Source organism: Ptychodera flava, chromosome 12, assembly GCF_041260155.1.
Source record: "Ptychodera flava strain L36383 chromosome 12, AS_Pfla_20210202, whole genome shotgun sequence".
Taxonomy (NCBI): Eukaryota; Metazoa; Hemichordata; class Enteropneusta; family Ptychoderidae; genus Ptychodera; species Ptychodera flava.
Genome location: NC_091939.1, coordinates 9,326,821 through 9,344,208, shown reverse-complemented (window position 1 = coordinate 9,344,208; position 17,388 = coordinate 9,326,821). Strand labels below are relative to the sequence as shown.

The 17,388-nt window shown below is 37.8% G+C and overlaps 1 protein-coding gene across 1 annotated transcript in view; it reads left to right on the top strand.

Moving 5' to 3' along the window:
* LOC139146030 (C-type mannose receptor 2-like) overlaps nt 1-17,388 on the top strand; it is a 41,732-nt gene that overhangs the window by 3,881 nt on the left and 20,463 nt on the right. The window contains exons 2-6 of the mRNA XM_070717478.1: nt 3,954-4,373; nt 14,272-14,571; nt 15,051-15,074; nt 15,542-15,925; nt 16,246-16,740. Coding sequence (XP_070573579.1) covers nt 3,954-4,373; nt 14,272-14,571; nt 15,051-15,074; nt 15,542-15,925; nt 16,246-16,740 — 1,623 coding nt within the window. The remainder of the gene's footprint in view (nt 1-3,953; nt 4,374-14,271; nt 14,572-15,050; nt 15,075-15,541; nt 15,926-16,245; nt 16,741-17,388) is intronic.

The window sequence follows — 17,388 nt, the reverse complement described above, 5'->3', positions numbered from 1 at the left end:
TCTGCAATCGAGATTATAGCTTAATCCTATAACAGCATGAAGTCCTTCTTTTAAATCTTTGGCTCAATATATGTTGGTCACAAAAATAGTAAAAGTTCTGTACATCAGATTACAACACACACTAAATCACGGTAAACACAGGGAATTTGCCTGTGGAATAATGTATAGCTTTGTGTTTTCACAGAATTCTCATAAATAATTTACGTAAATATGTGGTAATCCTTTGTGTGCGATATCATCGCATTATCAATATATGCTTTCAAATATAGAGTAACCTTACATTCGGTATATGCATATAGTACTTTCAAATAAGGGAGGCACCGTGGGGCAGTGGTTAGGGTGCTGAACTCACTATCGGAGGACGGTGAGGTCAAGACCCTTTGAGTCCAGAGTAACCGGTTCACTGTCAGAGGATTGTGAGTTCAGGACAGAGTTGTGCCCCTGAGCAAAGCAATATATCGTCATTTCCCAAACGGGTAGTGGCCATGGTTTATGGGTATCTCATCCTGTAATTTGTTTCGCCTGTTGGATGCTGAGTAATAAAATAAACAGAATAGCTTTCTATTTGCTATATGTCTACAGATAGTCTTCTGTTTATTCCCTTCACTCATCTCTCTTAATAAAGTAACAGACAGGGAAAACGATTAAAAAAAAACAAACAAAAAAAACAACAACTAAACAAACGTTCGAATGCTGATTGTAGAAAATACCACTGACTTATCACGAATACTGAGAAATGTCAAAGGATAACCTTCATATGTATTCGATAAGTAACGATCAGTGTCAAAATGGCATCAGACATAAATGTGTAACCTTTCTATTTTGATGTCTCAATTCCTCACTGTGAAGCAAAATAAAATGACATTTAAAGTGAAAGTCAAGTCTGCCTATGACAGTTTTTCTAACTACGGGAATACTTCAAGGATATGTGCATGACATAAACACGAGCAATATTTCTGCGATTTGAGAGAGCGCCACAATGCCGGAAACACCTAACACACTAGATGTTACGGATCCATCATTAATATGAGAGCCGTCGTATCGACCAGAAACATTTTCATGAAACACCGTAAACTGTTCTGTCTGCCAAGTTCAATACTTTTACGCACTGCAAATGTGGTTTAATCACTATGGAGATACCACATTTACAGGGCGAGTTGACCGACGCAAGCGCAGTACGTTAGAACATTTGCCTTTATACACTTTCTTTTGATATATTGGTACAAACACGTACACTAACCAAACACATATCCCGTTATCACTCCAAACCTTTGTCTGGTTGATTGATTTATCGTATTCAACTGCACTGTGCGTGACTACGTATTTGTTCCGTGCCAAAGTCTCTATTCAGAACCTTCATGGATTTTCTGAGAGAGCCTGTAGGAATAACGTGTATTTCGTCTTGTATTATTGATAAAGTTGAATAATTGATAGCGTTTCTTCATGACTACGTCATTTCATGGTATCTTTCATCACGGAATTATCGACTATTATTTCATTTATTTTTAGAAGTTTTCGACTAAACTATGTCATATCGTTTAACCAGTATTAATTACCTGAAACAGTCTGGCATATACTGGTACTATACTTAAGGTTATTTTGAATTTTACAAGCCCAGTCGCCGTTTCCAGACGTTCTGCGATTTATAAATCCAAACATAAGACCATGCTCATAATTTATGTGAGTCTCGAATGGTAAAAGGAAAATTTATCAATACATCCGTTTGCTGCAGCGAGAAGTGTCCTAGCACATGCTAAGGAACATTTCCCTATAAAAAATAATAGAGAGACGTATGCTTATTAACGAATATACTTATGATAAAATACGAGTAAAGGTGCGTCTATAAAAGAACAGTATTCATGAAGTTGTTCTGTTGTGACTCTGACTTACAATCTATGAGACGGTCATCAGACAGTAAGTGCTGCCCTGTTGTTGGCGCATTCATATAGTCGTATAGGTACTACATCGTATTGGCGCCAATTATTTGGGTTTATCAGAAGCACAGGTTGCATCACAAGGCTTAATTGCTGTACACACAGGCCAATTGACATTCATTACTTATTCAGTCTGTTTAAAGTCACATGTATGCTTTGAAAGATCGGGCACTTTTCGTTTTTCTTATACTTCCTGATTGTTACAGCATTTGAAGGCGCTTTTTGTTAAGTAGTGCGATGCAGGTTTTACGCTTTCCTCGTCCTTAGCACAGGTGCTTGCAGCGTTGCTTGGATAGTCGATCGAAAACCCGGGATTTAAGTGTGAGGCCTAAGGCTGATCCCGGGTCTTCGATCGACCATCCGAGCAACGCTGCAAGAACCTGTGATCTGCAGTGACTTTGGTCCTGTAGATGACAAGCATATTGGTGGTTTCTTCTAGTGTACATTCGTCCTAAGGTTTATTTCCCTGTTGATAGCGAAGTATTAATTTGCAACATCCATGGAATATTGAATAACCGTGCTGGATACAAAAACGAACGACTTTTGATGCATTGTCGTTGCACCAATATCACAGGTCCGTTGACGTTTCACAATATCTGTAATATAAGCATATACTAGTATTTAATTTTTTACAGTATTTCTGATCAACGCAATCATGAATTAGGCGTTAAGGGTACACTTAGGTCATACAGTATTCCCACTACAATCTTTAATTTTTTCTCAGACTACAACTGCATCCCTGTCGCTTAACAGCGCCACCTTGTGTTCGTAATGTAACCTCGCAAAATGTCGAAGCTGGTTAATGGCTGATATTATGTGTATTACGGTAACCATACAATGTCACTCCTCATATATGCATTACTGTACCATTTGAATATAATAAGGGCGTCATTTACCCGGGTACAAATTCTGTAACCGCGGTGCAAGATAAACAAGTGTTTTTTTTTAAAGTCCATTGTTCCAATTCAGTATCTAACCACTTCTTCCCATTCCTTTTTCCATGCATCCCTTCTTGTCTTCTCTGACACTCATCTTCTTTTCTCGTTAGTTCTTATCTGGTATTTCAATTCCGAACTAAGTGCAATAGCAATTTGCCAAGTATTGATTTTTCGCACCACCTAAACGTTGTTTCCTATTAGTAATTTTTTGGTTGATTGAAACTAAACTGCAAATAATAAAGTCTATTTCCTATACATAAAATGTTATTGTTGAGTACTATGGCAATATTTTATTATACTTCAACAAATATTGTATGCATTCTACTTGTTATCAACTGGTCGAAGTTATTTCCTTGACTCCCGACATGAACAAAAATGATATGAAGGGTTCATGAACACACGCCTTCATTTTCTGTTCTTGCTGTTTTTGCTGTTCGACGCTACCGTCGCATAAAGAACGATTGAAAATACCATGACAATAATATGGAAGGCGAAAGAAGATACATTTTGCGTTCTGAGACTGTGTCTTCTTGCAACCAGTCTGATTCTTCAAGGTGCAGGTTAGTAATTTAACTTTCATCACTTTACACAATCTTTGGTACGACGTGACGCTGAACTTGCTTCCACCACTGTGACAATTATATTCTACGAACGCTGGACTGTTTTGAAATCACACAGGTTGCAACCATGATGATCTGTCTGAGCACTTTCCTTCAATGTCTCATATTCTTATGGGAACATAAAAAAACCTTGGCTGCTGTTTTCAACTTGGACAGTTAACGGAGAACGTCATATCAGACAGTATTAGCCTCACAATGGAGAGGGGAACCCTATGATTAGATCACCTTTACCATATTTAAGTAGTGACATTGGGACAAAAATAAACCTTCAACTTGATGTATGTGACCTTTATTTCAAAGGAACTAAAATGCTTATTTTCCGAATGCAAACACTAAACGCAACGCCTGGTATTGATAATTAATATTTTCCGGAACAAGGGTGTCAGACCATCGATCGCGAATTTGCAAGTTGCATAATTTTCCCGTACTATTTTCTTTTTCTCTCTGTGTTTTTCACGTAGCATGTAGATTGAATGAGTTCTCTTACGAAAGTAGCTGCTACCTGGTTAAGAATGGTCCAACGGCAGGTGGAGTATGGCAACAAGCGGCCACGTATTGTTCACTGCTTGGCCAATCATCCAACTACCACCTAGCAACGATTGAGAGTGCCGGAGAACAAGAAGTTATAGCGAGCAATCTGGCTCAGTATGCTGGGGATTTTTGGATCGGTTTGCATTTCAGCTTCGGCCATGAGAAATGGGTTTGGGACACTGTGCCTCTCTCAGAATTCAATATTTCGAGTGACTTTTCGGCGTTCAATGGCGGTCAACCGACATCCGGGTTCGGAAGTTGCGTTGCTATAGAGAGAGCCTCTCACTATGATTGGCAAAACAGACATTGCAACACGGTCAATGGCTTCATTTGCGAGTACAGAGATCCCGGTAAGTTATTTTCATTGGAACAGATGACAGCATATAGAATAATTTGTACTTAATAAATTATAGATATTGACTTTGCCATCATTAGCTTCCATTTTGGGTATACATTTCAAGGTTCAGTGAAAGTGAAAGACTCAAACTTTTGCTCAAACTTTCCTCAAGGAATATTTCAACCATTCTCTTTTCAAAATCAAGAATAAAAATCGGGAGGATGGCGGGGGTCACCGTTCAAAGTTTGGTACTAGAGAAACAAATTACCCAAGATTTACCAATATTTCAAATTCGAAATGGCCGCCATACCTGAGTTTACTCTGTGGAGAAAAAATAAAATTTTCGATTTTCGAAAAACTGAGGTGGTGAAAATTTTCTTACGCCTAGTGCTTTAAAATGAACCCTCAGAAAAGTAGATCAGAATAGAATCGAAAAGGTTTTTTAGAGTCCGACTATCTGTTTCCGGGGCGCATTCTACCTCATCGACACCAGGACCCAAACAAATGGATGGCATAGCGACATGAAATGAAACAATCATTAATACCTTTGTCAATACATTCTAAATTATCACACAGAATCATGTGCTATTAACTTCCATGAGAAATGAGAAATAAATAATTATTGCACACATAAAAGCATACTTGAACAGGTATATTTCTAGATGATACATAAAAAGACAGCACATTGATTACAAGGGAACATTATATCCCGTGCAGGAGACTCAGGAATAATGTTACAAGTCGAGGTATATGTTTTGGAGGACAATGAGTGAGAGAAGACCGCAATGGTTTCAACGTATTAATTGGGGGCAATTTTTCTTATATGCATTCAATGCAATTATTCTCTCACAGATTCTGCGCATTCAGCCGGATAAAGATCGCTATAAGCATGCATATCACCACGCCACTGCAAACATTCTTCTAGTACAAGTACCCACACACCACGGGAAAAGATGGCAGCCCCTAGGCGGGGAGGGTGGGGTTCTTTGTGCAATGGTTTATCTTATTTTATTAAATTTGACTGTGCATTTCAAATGAAGATTTCGACTCCAAACCGCCTGACTGCTTTCTTTATAGAATCTCCATATTATGACCAATACAAGTCCTTATCTTCTCTCCAACCTGACACACATGCCAACTGGCCAATCGGCTGTGTATCAGCCGATTAATTAAGTCAACACCACAGCTGTCCCAAACGTAGTAAAAGTCTTATTTTACTACGTATCGAAATTTTTATTTTAATATCACAGTCCAAATTAATTAAATAAACAAATAAACTCTTGCAGAAAGAATCCCACCCGCCCCACCCTAGGGGCGATATCGTTTCCCCTTGGCATGCGTGTACTTGTGCGAGAAGAATGTTTGCAGTGACATGGTTATGTGCATGCCACCCTCCCCACCCCAGGGACTGTATCAGTCTTTTCCCTGTGACCAACCTAGAGTAACATACATAATAGATACATACATACATACATACATACATACATACATACATACATACATACATACATACATACATACGAACATACATGCATGCATGCATGATGCATGCATGCATGCATGCATGCATGCATGCATACATACATACATACACACACACACACACACACACATACATACATACATACATACATACATACATACATACATACATACATACATACATACATACATACATACACACACACACCTACCTACCTACCTACCTACCTACCTACCTACCTACCTACCTACCTACCTACCTACCTACCTACCTACCTACCTACCTACCTACATATATGTACCTACCTTCCTATCTACCTACCGAATTACAGACATACATACATACGTATGTACGTACTCTTTCATTGCCAAAGTGTCGTTTGAACAGAAAATCAAACCCCTTTTAGGATCTCCTCTTTATGCTGTATCGGTGTTACACTAGATTACATCAAGCTTGTTACATACCAAAGTCTTGATTGTCATTGTCAGATACACCGTCAACAACAACAACAGCGACCACTGCGGATCTCGAGCACACTACAGTTGTGGAAACCGGCAACGATCTTCCGACTACTTCAACGAGCTTCGGAGAAATGTCAACAACTCAAATGACAGAATTAATGTATCACCAAGTTCATCACCACCCAGTGAAGAGGGTTTCACATATGAACAAGATGGAGAACATACTACTGCCGATACCTTGAATACACAAATAATGTTTAGATCGACTGAAACTAGATCACCATCTCGCAGACAAACAGGCAGAAACACGTTTTTTGGTATGAATACGGGTGGCCTGGTGATTTTTTCATCATGGCTTGTTGTGTCATGTGTCCTGGTCGGTATGTGCATTGTGACCGATTTCATTTGCCTGAAAGCCAAATTTCTCAAAGTTCGTCAGAGCAAGAAGTGAATGTTTAGCTCTTGTAGATTTTACAGTTTGCCTTATATGTAGCGAACAAGTCACTGGCAATGGCTTATTAAAGAGCCAGTTATGCTAACTTGATGACTTTTTCATTATTTTTATTTCGTATATTCTACTCCCGTAAGAATGTTGAAACACCCACCATCTAGCTTGTCAACTTGCGTCTATATATGCAATTAGCTTGTCAACTTGCGTCTATATATGCAAAACGCATTGTTATTGTTTATATTTGAATTCTAGTCCGGGCCAGAAGTCACTTTTCAACATAAAATGCAGTTTACACACATACGGGCTGAGTTGACAAGCTGAACAATGTGCAAATCAACATGCTTGGGGAGTTATCAATGCATATTGGCACCTTTACAGCAGACTTGCACCTTTTGAATATATGACGTCGTTTACATGCACAAAACTTGTTTTATTTTAAATTTTTATATGGTTTCTATGGCTCGTGGACCAATTGCGGATTTATTCATATGCCTATAATAAGAATACGGCACATAATACATAACATTTGTGCTCTTTCGGTATTTTTAAGGCGAATTCTTCTTTGATTTGTACATGTGTATCTTACAATGGCCTGTTTTTATTGTTATTGCTTGAGTATACTCATCTGCTTTGATCTATGAAGAGAGCCATTGAAATGATCCGTATCTTTGAATGATGGCAGACTAAGCTGGATTTTTTTCATATTCTTATGTAGCTAGTTACTTTTTCATGATATAATTGATGATCTAGCTTACAGTGATGGTTTTCTGATTCAAGCTCATCATCTGGCAAAATGTCTAACGATATCAGTGGCACTTGCGTCACTACTAAACACTCTTTTTGCAAGAACTGCAACTCAATGTAATTGTCAATCAATCGGGCAATGACATTATAGTCGATTATTTCAAGGCATTTAGTTCTTTTTATGTCCTGAATATCAGTAGGCAGCTTTATAGTATCTCTTGACAGACTTGGTTTTGCTAATTATCTTCAGTGAGTATACGATATTATGTGTCCTTGTTAAAAGTTTTCATTAAAACGAGTTACATATTTTTAATTAAAGTTTATTTGAGCTCTTGACCCCTGCTTTCTATGTCAAAACTGTATTATGTTCCAGTACAAGATATCAGTATTGTGACCCTAGCTTTTTATATGCATCATCACAGAGTAATATACACAGAGTGGCAACACCTATTGTTTAAGGCGTGAAGCGGTTACGTAAGCAATCCATGTTTGCCTCGCCTCACGAAGCTCTTGGCTCTCTTTTCCGAAGAGTGCCGACCATGCACCCTTCGGTAATTTTCGGATTTTCACAAATTGTTAAGCGAAAGTATGTTCGACAAAGTTTATATTGTTGTTGTCGTATGGTGCTGATCGGAATTGATGTGCTGGCAAAAACGGGATGTTTTGAGCTTCAGGAAAGTGAGTTTTACCGTTTTAAAAATTCCTCTCATATTTTTATGAATATATAATGAGTGTGTTTGAACCAAATTTGACAGTCTTTTATCGATACTGTCTGGTTTTACTCAATGGTTTACGGTCAGTCATACGTCTTTTACACGTGCGTCAAGAAAAGACATGTTTATGAAACTGCTGGCGTGTTATGTTTTGATTGGCGTGAAGCAGTGTTTCTGGCCTGAGAGCTCACAAAGTAACTATGGTTGCTACGCGACTGGCAGTACGATGCCATCTCGTCGTATGTTTCGCATAATCTCGTGTAATTATCAACCACAAACAAAGCCTCCAAAAAGTTTAACACCTTTGAAGCTCATTTTAATATGAAAAGCCAATAGTCTACCGAGACGACCATGGAACAAAAGGCATGCAAGCGTTGCTACTCTGTCTATGTTACTCTGTGGCATCATGTAAGTCCATATGAATTCTTTATATGTCATCTGCTAAGCGAGTGTTATGTCCGCCCTCAAGAGGTGATCTTTCCAAACTTCGCCGCCATTACATCGACTGCGTTAAATGTATGTGTTTCTTTTCGTTCTAAATTTCAAGCTGCCAACAACTTAAGTAGCTATCTTCGAGGTCTGAGCTTTGTAATAGAGAGACAGTCAAAGTTTAATTATTCTTGTTTAATGAATTACGAGGGTAACACCATGAGCAAAGCTTTTCGTTTATCCTTACAAAGTTAACACAGTAACAACATTTTACGACAGTAAATAGATATTTCTCTTTTATAATGAAACCTTTGATATAGGTAATAAATAAATAAATGCAATGTCCACTGGAAATAACGGTCTTTCGTTTGCATGTTCGCGTCAGTAGATGTCTTGTGTTCTTAGGCTTTTTGTAGGCACAGACTTAATAGTGAAGGGGCGTGGCCGCAGAAGTACTGTTGATGGTGTGAAAATTTTAATGATAATAACATTTCTGTTTCATCCAGTTTAAATTTACTTCTGCTTATATTAGATCAAAGACTTGAAAAACGGAAGTCTATGATCAGATGTATTTCTCTTTTATATATATATGACCTACTACTTTATAGGGACTATTTAGAAAAGACATGCTAAAGGGAACATGACGTTTTTTATTGACTTGTGATGTTTATGACTCAAGGTTGAAATTTTTCTCGCAGAAAATAAACGGACGCTTTCGTATCCAGTTGTTGATATGTCAATGCGAACAAGACGCCTTTTTCTATCACGATTTAGTCCACATAAATGTGCCTTGCTACGGATTTATGAAATATTCGTTTGATTTTTTTAATTTTTTGGTTTATTGCACGTTTTTCTCATATCTCAACGTTACCGATTTAATGCAAGGGAAATATATCCAAATCACTGTAATCATGCACTTTAAATATTTAAACAGTGCTCATTGTTCAAGGATATTATAACTAAATGTACGGGCCTTCACACCATTGGTCTGGTAATTTTGGTGTTATACTGTTCTTTGCTGCTCTAAGGACGTAACAAGCATCTTACAGCAGCCGGGTAAAACTCATTGTAAGGACAACTGCCCGAATAGCGTGATATTTTGCATGAAAGAGAGGGGTTGTTTAGTGAGGAAAAAACAATTGTACTTACCATGTAAAAGACATGTTTATCGCTAAAACATCTTCTAATGAAAGCACATTGGTACTAAAATTCTCCTTACCTGGATATTCCATAAATGTTATTTTCGCACAGACTGAGCCTAAAAATGTTGAAGAGTTGTCGTTCAATGGCACAATGTAATTTTCATGGAAATGTAAATAAGTCAATGAACTTTTCATACAGTGTTCGATTATTTGCTAGCATTACAAACTGAAACGAGGAATCGATCTAAGCTTGCTGTCCCAGCTGCATACAAATGTCGCTGCTAGGCTGCATGAGTCAAAATAATCAGTAAAGTACAGTCATTGACAAGGTTGCATGTACGTACTTAATCAAAACATAAATTATATGAATACAGCCAACATATTTGTAATATTAGGCATTCGTAGGCGTTAACTGAGTGATTTCTCAATAAGCATATTACAGTGTGATCGTTTTGTATTTTACTCACGTACTGATAATATACGGCATGTACACCAATCATGAAAAAGCTCTTCAAAACTTTTACTGTTATAATATCAAAACTTTCTACTTTCGTGTATATTTTCTTTATAGATTTGATTTCACCATCTCGATCAAGCACGTACCCGATCGATTGTCGATTACATATGTGCTATACAAATATACTATTGCAGCTTCATTGTTTGGAAATCAAGTGCGTATGGGTGATGATTGATAGGACATTGTCGTTGGTCAGATTGCTAGTCATGCAATGCAATCAATATTTTGAAAAGTGTGGTAAACCAAGAAGATTTAAAGGGAGTTCGAACTGTAACAATTCTGACCAGAAAATTCACGGAAAACATATTTTGTTAGTGCAATCAGGAACAGAGTCATGCACAATACATGTCGCACTGTTTCCCCTTATTCGCATTACGTCTACATGTCTGCCTCTCTGTCTGTCTGTCTGTCTGTCTGTCTGTCTGTCTGTCTGTCTGTCTATCTATCTATCTATCTATCTATCTATCTATCTATCTATCTATCTATCTATCTATCTATCTATCTATCTATCTATCTATCTATCTGTCTGTCTGTCTGTCTGTCTGTCTGCCTACCTGTCTGTCTGTCTGTCTGTCTGTCTGTCTGTCTGTCTGTCTGTCTGTCTGTTTGTCTGCCTGTCTCTCTGCTGTCTGCCTGTCTTTGCTTCGCTGTCTGCCTGGCCAACAGTACTTCTTGTTTGACTAATATATGACATTTTCACATTTAAAGAAGGATATACTCATGCCTTCAAAACATCTGACATCACTTTCTGGTTGCTGCAAGTTCCTGTATTTTATCTACTTTTGTTTTAACTCTATTACACATCAGCAAATGCATGTCTGCAAAGAGTAAACAATCATATTGCGTGCATAACTTATTGTGGCAAACACCAAAGATTTGCCCGCAGGGCGATCATTTAAGTCGAAGAGCATATTTCGTTCAAATTCTTCCGTTCAGTTTCCAACCGGTCGCTAATGACAACGAGTTAAAAGTACATCTTATTGCCACTGTTGTTCAGAGGGGCGAACGCAATGCCCACAGCAGTTCATCCCTGTATTGAATAGATCGATGTTTGGTTTTGGTGTTTCAGGAAGCGATGTAAATGTATTTCCGGCATGCAAGTAAATTAAGACCTCAAAAATTGTTTCATTTGTCGAAACCACATGAAGTGGAGAAGTAAGCGTTTAAGAAGAAGAAGGAGAAGAAGACGACAACCAGTTGTTCCAGTACCGACACCCATGTGAATAATGAAGGCTGTGATTTACTGTCTTACTTTGGCGTACGCTATACTACATACTCGAGCAGGTTTGTATTATTTTCTTTTGAAATTTCTGTCACAAAAATGTACTGTTCATCCCTTGACTGTTTCGGCACTTGGCAACACCAGACAGTCGCTGTAAAATATGTATGTTAAAAGTGTACATTAAAATTCTATACAGCCATCAGAGTTCGGCTTCAAATGTCATTGAAATGGCAATGCAGATGAAAAACGGTTTGTTCATACATTCGTTCCTTATATTCGTTTAGTATGCCATCTTAATTAGATGTTTTGAACTATATTTCGATTGCAACATCTTAATCCTTGACAGAGCGCATGGCTCTTGAAAACCGGGTATGATTCATAAAAAAACAGCAAACTGTCAATTATACATGTAAAGCAAATGGAATACTAGTAATCCTTCTCGTGTTTTACTTGTCAGAGTAGCGGTTTAGCAATTATTAAACACATGGACATCGATAATGAAAGCACAGAAGAACGGGGATAACAAGATTTCAAAATGCCAATTCGTGGACTTCAGTTTTGCGAGGCATAGTAATCACATCGAAAATGAAAGTGTTCGACATTCACTCATGATATATTTCTATCACTATCAAAATCACAATCAGAAATCATTCTGCAAAAGTTCTGATAAAATTTCCTGATATTTGATATACAAGTCAACTTCAGTCTAACTTAAAAAACGACATATGTGACTGATCTTTCCTTTGTGCTAAAACACCGACGAAGACATTGTTCCTTAATAGCAAAGAAATTAAGTAAGTTCAAAGAAAACGATATATTTGAATGTTCCAAATCACGCTAATGATGAAAAATTAGAGAAGAAAACTTTCACTAGGAAACATACGAAATTTGAACACTGTATCAAAAAGATGTGTTACTAAAAGGGGTAGTTGACAACAATTTGAATATGTAATTTTTGAACAAATCTTCGTGGGGTTATATATCTAAAAAAAAATAGCTATCGTCTTTGTAATTAAAAAGCCGATCTCACAATGCTATAGGAGTGCAAAGACAAATGATTTCCAAACCATTCGAAGAAGTTTGTATTTTGCTTTAGCAAGAGTTATGTCATCAGTGCATATTTCTGTTAGATACCATGGATTTGGATAAAGTGGGATAAAAGATACTTTTCAGGGTTTGTGACTAGCATGATCAAGGTCCATATAATTAATCTTGTACCTCGGGTAACAATCGCCATGGTGCTTTCATTCTGATGACAAGCAAGTGACAGACTAGGACACATGTAAATTGTTGTTCGTCACTGCGAGGACGTAATGACATCAGGCGCTTTTGAGCTTCTTTTCGGTAATGGGCTCCAATTGATTACCTGAATTGATATTTCCATGAGCTCACTGTCAACCGAAGCAAACACAGACTCGACCTTACAAAATCAAAGCTGAAAGATTTCTTTGTTCCTATATGTGAATGGATTAATGGGGGGCAGGCAAAATAAAGTGATAATGATCGGCGCGATCTATAAAACTCGTAACTCGCAACTATAGTTGATAAAGAAGTGGAACTTTTATTTAAAATCCAGCAACAAGTCTTACTGACCGTTCTGCTGAAATTCTTTGGGGTGTACCAACAGCACCTTGTGGAAACATGGATATCGTAAAGAATGTGTGTATTCTATTGTCTCTCATAGCATTATCGAAGGCAGGTAAGTGAAAGCAACATTCATTTCGCCCTTGTTGAAGCACGCTTCTTCCGGAGAATTTTTGTATTTCTCTACTCTTATTGACGAAGACAGGTAGGGAAAAACAAGATTTCCTTTCTAGGATGTCAATTCACGTTTTCCGATAGCTTTCAAAGTTTCAAATACTCCAAAGCACAATGTTATTTTGGAAATGACATCCTCCCCAGTCTTATTTGCCATGTTATCACGCACAGATTCGAGTAGTAGTAGAGTTCGTCTTAGGTACTGAACAATAATATTATTTAGACTTCTTATGCCTCCATATCAGGCTAAAACACGCAGACGTTTCGGGTGCAACCCTTCTCAGTACGTTCTGACGAAAGGTTGCACCCTAAACGTCTGTGTTTTTAGTCTGTGCGATTTGCAAGTGTTTTATTTCCCGCTGGTCTGTCAGTATTTTACTGTATTTGGTTTAACTTTTTGCAGTTTTTATCCTCTGCCTTTTAACAAATATTGTATCTCCGCTGGTCGACCAATATTTCACTGTATTCATTTTTATTTGCTGCAGTTTTATTCCTCTTTTGAGGTCGTTTGCATATTTTCATAGGGCAGTATATACCAGTGTTTAAACATAAACTATATGAATTTCAATGTATTCCTATGCAACATCAGACAAGTGCACGTGATTCTTAATACAGAAGGTCCAATCTTTTGTCTCTCGAATGAAGTCATTTTTCACAAATTTTCACAACCTTCGACAAGCTGAAATTTTTTCGATGTGTCTAATCATGCAGTTATGTAAAACTGCTTAAATATTTCTTTAGTTCAAGCATAGATTTGAAGGTACTATAGAAGTAGATTGTAACCTACAAGATGATTTTAGTCCTCATGCAAACTCTGCCAAGGGCAATATCTAAATCTCTGAGAATACTGCAATATAAACAGCCACAATGTCTTTGCTGAAAGTCGATGTTTAGCGACGTAGAAAACACTAAAATCTTGGCTTTGTGTGAACAGTATCTGATTTATCGAAACATGGACTTTCGTCACATTATTGTTGAACTTTCATTACAGCATGTGGACCTGACGAACATGCTTACAACTCGCTCTGCATCAAAGTGGTTGACAACGAATCTTTGTCGTTCGATGCTGTTTACCTGGCAGCATGCTATTCACACGGACCATTTCCTTTCGGTGCCAACATGGTAGAGGTAGCGGATCCTCAAAAACAGGTGTTCCTTGAAGGAATACTGGATTCCTACTCTGGTGATTTCTGGATTGACTTTAAATACGACTTTGGTTTTTGGAGGAATGGTTTTCAAGTTTGGAACATTCAGAATGATTACACAAATTTCGATGTAAACAGACCAAATGGTACAGGAAATGTGTCGTCATGGTGCGGGATAAGTCGTTCAAGTGGCAGGATAGAGCCTGTGGCGAACGCTATGGATATATCTGTGAATATGTGGACACAGGTAACTAATGGTTTACAATACCTCAGTTGTTTTTTTTAATAACACAAAACAAAACACTGATAGCGTTGTGTAGTATTGTATTCATGCCGAGCTATGACGACTATTTCTCAACCTTATCAATTTTGTCGCTGTATGAAGTATGTAGTTTGATCAAACCGTGAATGAGGGTGAAATATGGCTTGTCTAAAAGCGCTAAGACAACATCATGACATAGAGAAACTAGACGCAAAAACAATATAATCATCTATTATAGGCTAGGCAAAGAATGAAAAATACTAATTGCTAAATACTTACACTTACTATACTTAATTAGAATGTTGAAATATTTTTATGTGCATTCAGTTATTGCAACTTCTCTTTATCGTTTTTTTCACATAGGGTCATCTCAAACGGAAACAGGAAGTGAGTTGCACTACGTTTCTTCTACTGATATACTATATTACATTAAATTGGCAGAATGGGATACTTACCACTGTTTGAATCCTTGTTTGTTTTTGTAATTTAACTGAATGCCCTGAGCACAAGAATTTTTATTGAATGCCCTTTCAACAAATTAGGGAGCAGTAATTAAAACACAAGTAAAGTAGTTCCACCAGTTCAATCTTTTGTCCTCATCCGTTGTCGTCTGGAAAAAATATTAATACTTAATGTGGACTTCAACAGAAACAGTAATGATTTTATAGGTCACTGCATATCGGGAGCAAACATATTTTGCTAATATAGTATGTTTTAGGGATGCTCCCCAATCGCAGCTATATACTGAGTAAAATGCAACAACATTCACATGCATGTATGTACGATACTTTGAAACATAAAATGACTAACTAAGGTCTCCTCTTTTTACATGAAAAACTTTAATTCATTAACAGATTGTGGGTCGGGCCTCGAAACGTACCCTAATAGTGAAAGCTGCTACGAGCTTTTCAGTTACACTGACTCCTGGGTCAATGCTAACGCTACTTGTCGAGACTCTGGAGGCTGGCTTGTTATCGTTGATGATAACGAAGAGAACCAGTACTTAATAGATATGGGCGAGAACATCTGGATTGGCTTGTCTAGTCACAGTGGAGGCTTCCAGTGGGTTGATGGCGAATCTGTAGAAAGTCGTATGACAGATTGGTCTCCAGGAGCGTTGTTTCTGCCAGCACAGCCGGATGAAACTGGAACTGCCTGCGTCAGGATATCAACGTTTGCAAGTGATTGGTTCGACGAACCGTGTTCCATGTCCTATGGCTTTGTGTGCGAATACACAGGTAAGAACTTCTTACATTACAGCTATTACACAACAAGGCAGAATCAAGAGATTCGACGTGCTTAAAATGGCTTGGAACGTTATATTGCCAAACGAGTGTAACCCAGCTTAACCAACTTGAAAATATTGTAGGGATACCTTCTCGATTCAAATAAACTCCATGTTTTGAAATTTTGAAATAAAAATTTGAAATTTTTTGAAAGTAAACGAACTTGTCACAAAGTATGTTACTACAGGTTGTAAACTAATTGGCTAACTAAGGACAACAAATTTCCAATGTTCATTTTCACCAGCAGCTAATGCTGTTTTTTTGTTTTGCAGGATATTCAGACTCTACAATTCTTCCGACCACAACATCAATGCAAACAACATATTGTGAAACGAGCTCAAAGACACAGCACATGACCCAAATCGTATCGCAAACGTCTATCCAAGCCACCGATCAGACAACGGTCATGCCTGCTACACCAGCTCCATTTGCTACGACAAAAACAGCAACTCCGTTTTCGTCGATCCTGGACTCGACTGCTGTTATCCAACAATCTGCGGCAGGAACGGCTAATACTGAGATGTCGACATCAAAGCCATCATTTATCATCGGAACTGCGGCGGCACAAAGTCAAAACAACACACAGCTTGCAGGAACATTACAAGCAACAAGTGAGGCGAACAATTCCAAGACGACCTTCAAATCACAATCAATTTTGACAACAGGCTTCTATGGAAACCGTGAGACATCTTTAGAGCATCAGCGTGACATCACGTCATCAAGTCGTACAACATACCATGCTACAACCGAATCTGATGCAAATGGAGGTTTTGTCGACTTTCCTAGGAATGAAGAAAGATGCACTAATTATATTCTCACTTTGGCTAAGTCTTTCGGCCCTTATGATCGGGCTGTGCGTCGTCATCGACTGCTTTTATCTCGGCGTTAAACTTTGTCACACTTTTAAATACACGACTAGTAATGACGGTTCACCTTTTCATACTACCAGTATCCTTTCTTCAAGCCAGAGCTTCATCCTTTCATAAAGGCACAAGAACGTTGAAAGCGTTAAGGTAAAATGCACCTCAGAGATAGATATTTGGACTGTCAAAATTTTACGGTAATTTTCTAGTCTACTCGTGGGGCTCATTTCATAGCTCTTGGGTACGAAACAATCTTTGTTTTTCGGAAATCAAATTTGTTATTTTTTCTCTATATAATTAACGTAGGGATGGCGGCCATTTTGAATTTCAAAGTCGATAAATGTTAGGTAACTTGATTCTCTAGAAGCAAACTTTGCACGTGATCCCTACCATTTATTTTAATAACTGATTTTTGCGAGAGAACGGTTGAAAATTTCATTAAAGAAAGTTTAGTCTTCTTTCATTTTCAAGGCGTACACAACCTAAAACGAACTCCAATTACAATGTTCAAAGAAGTGTCGGGCTTTTATAACTTGAAGATTTCGAACTCAT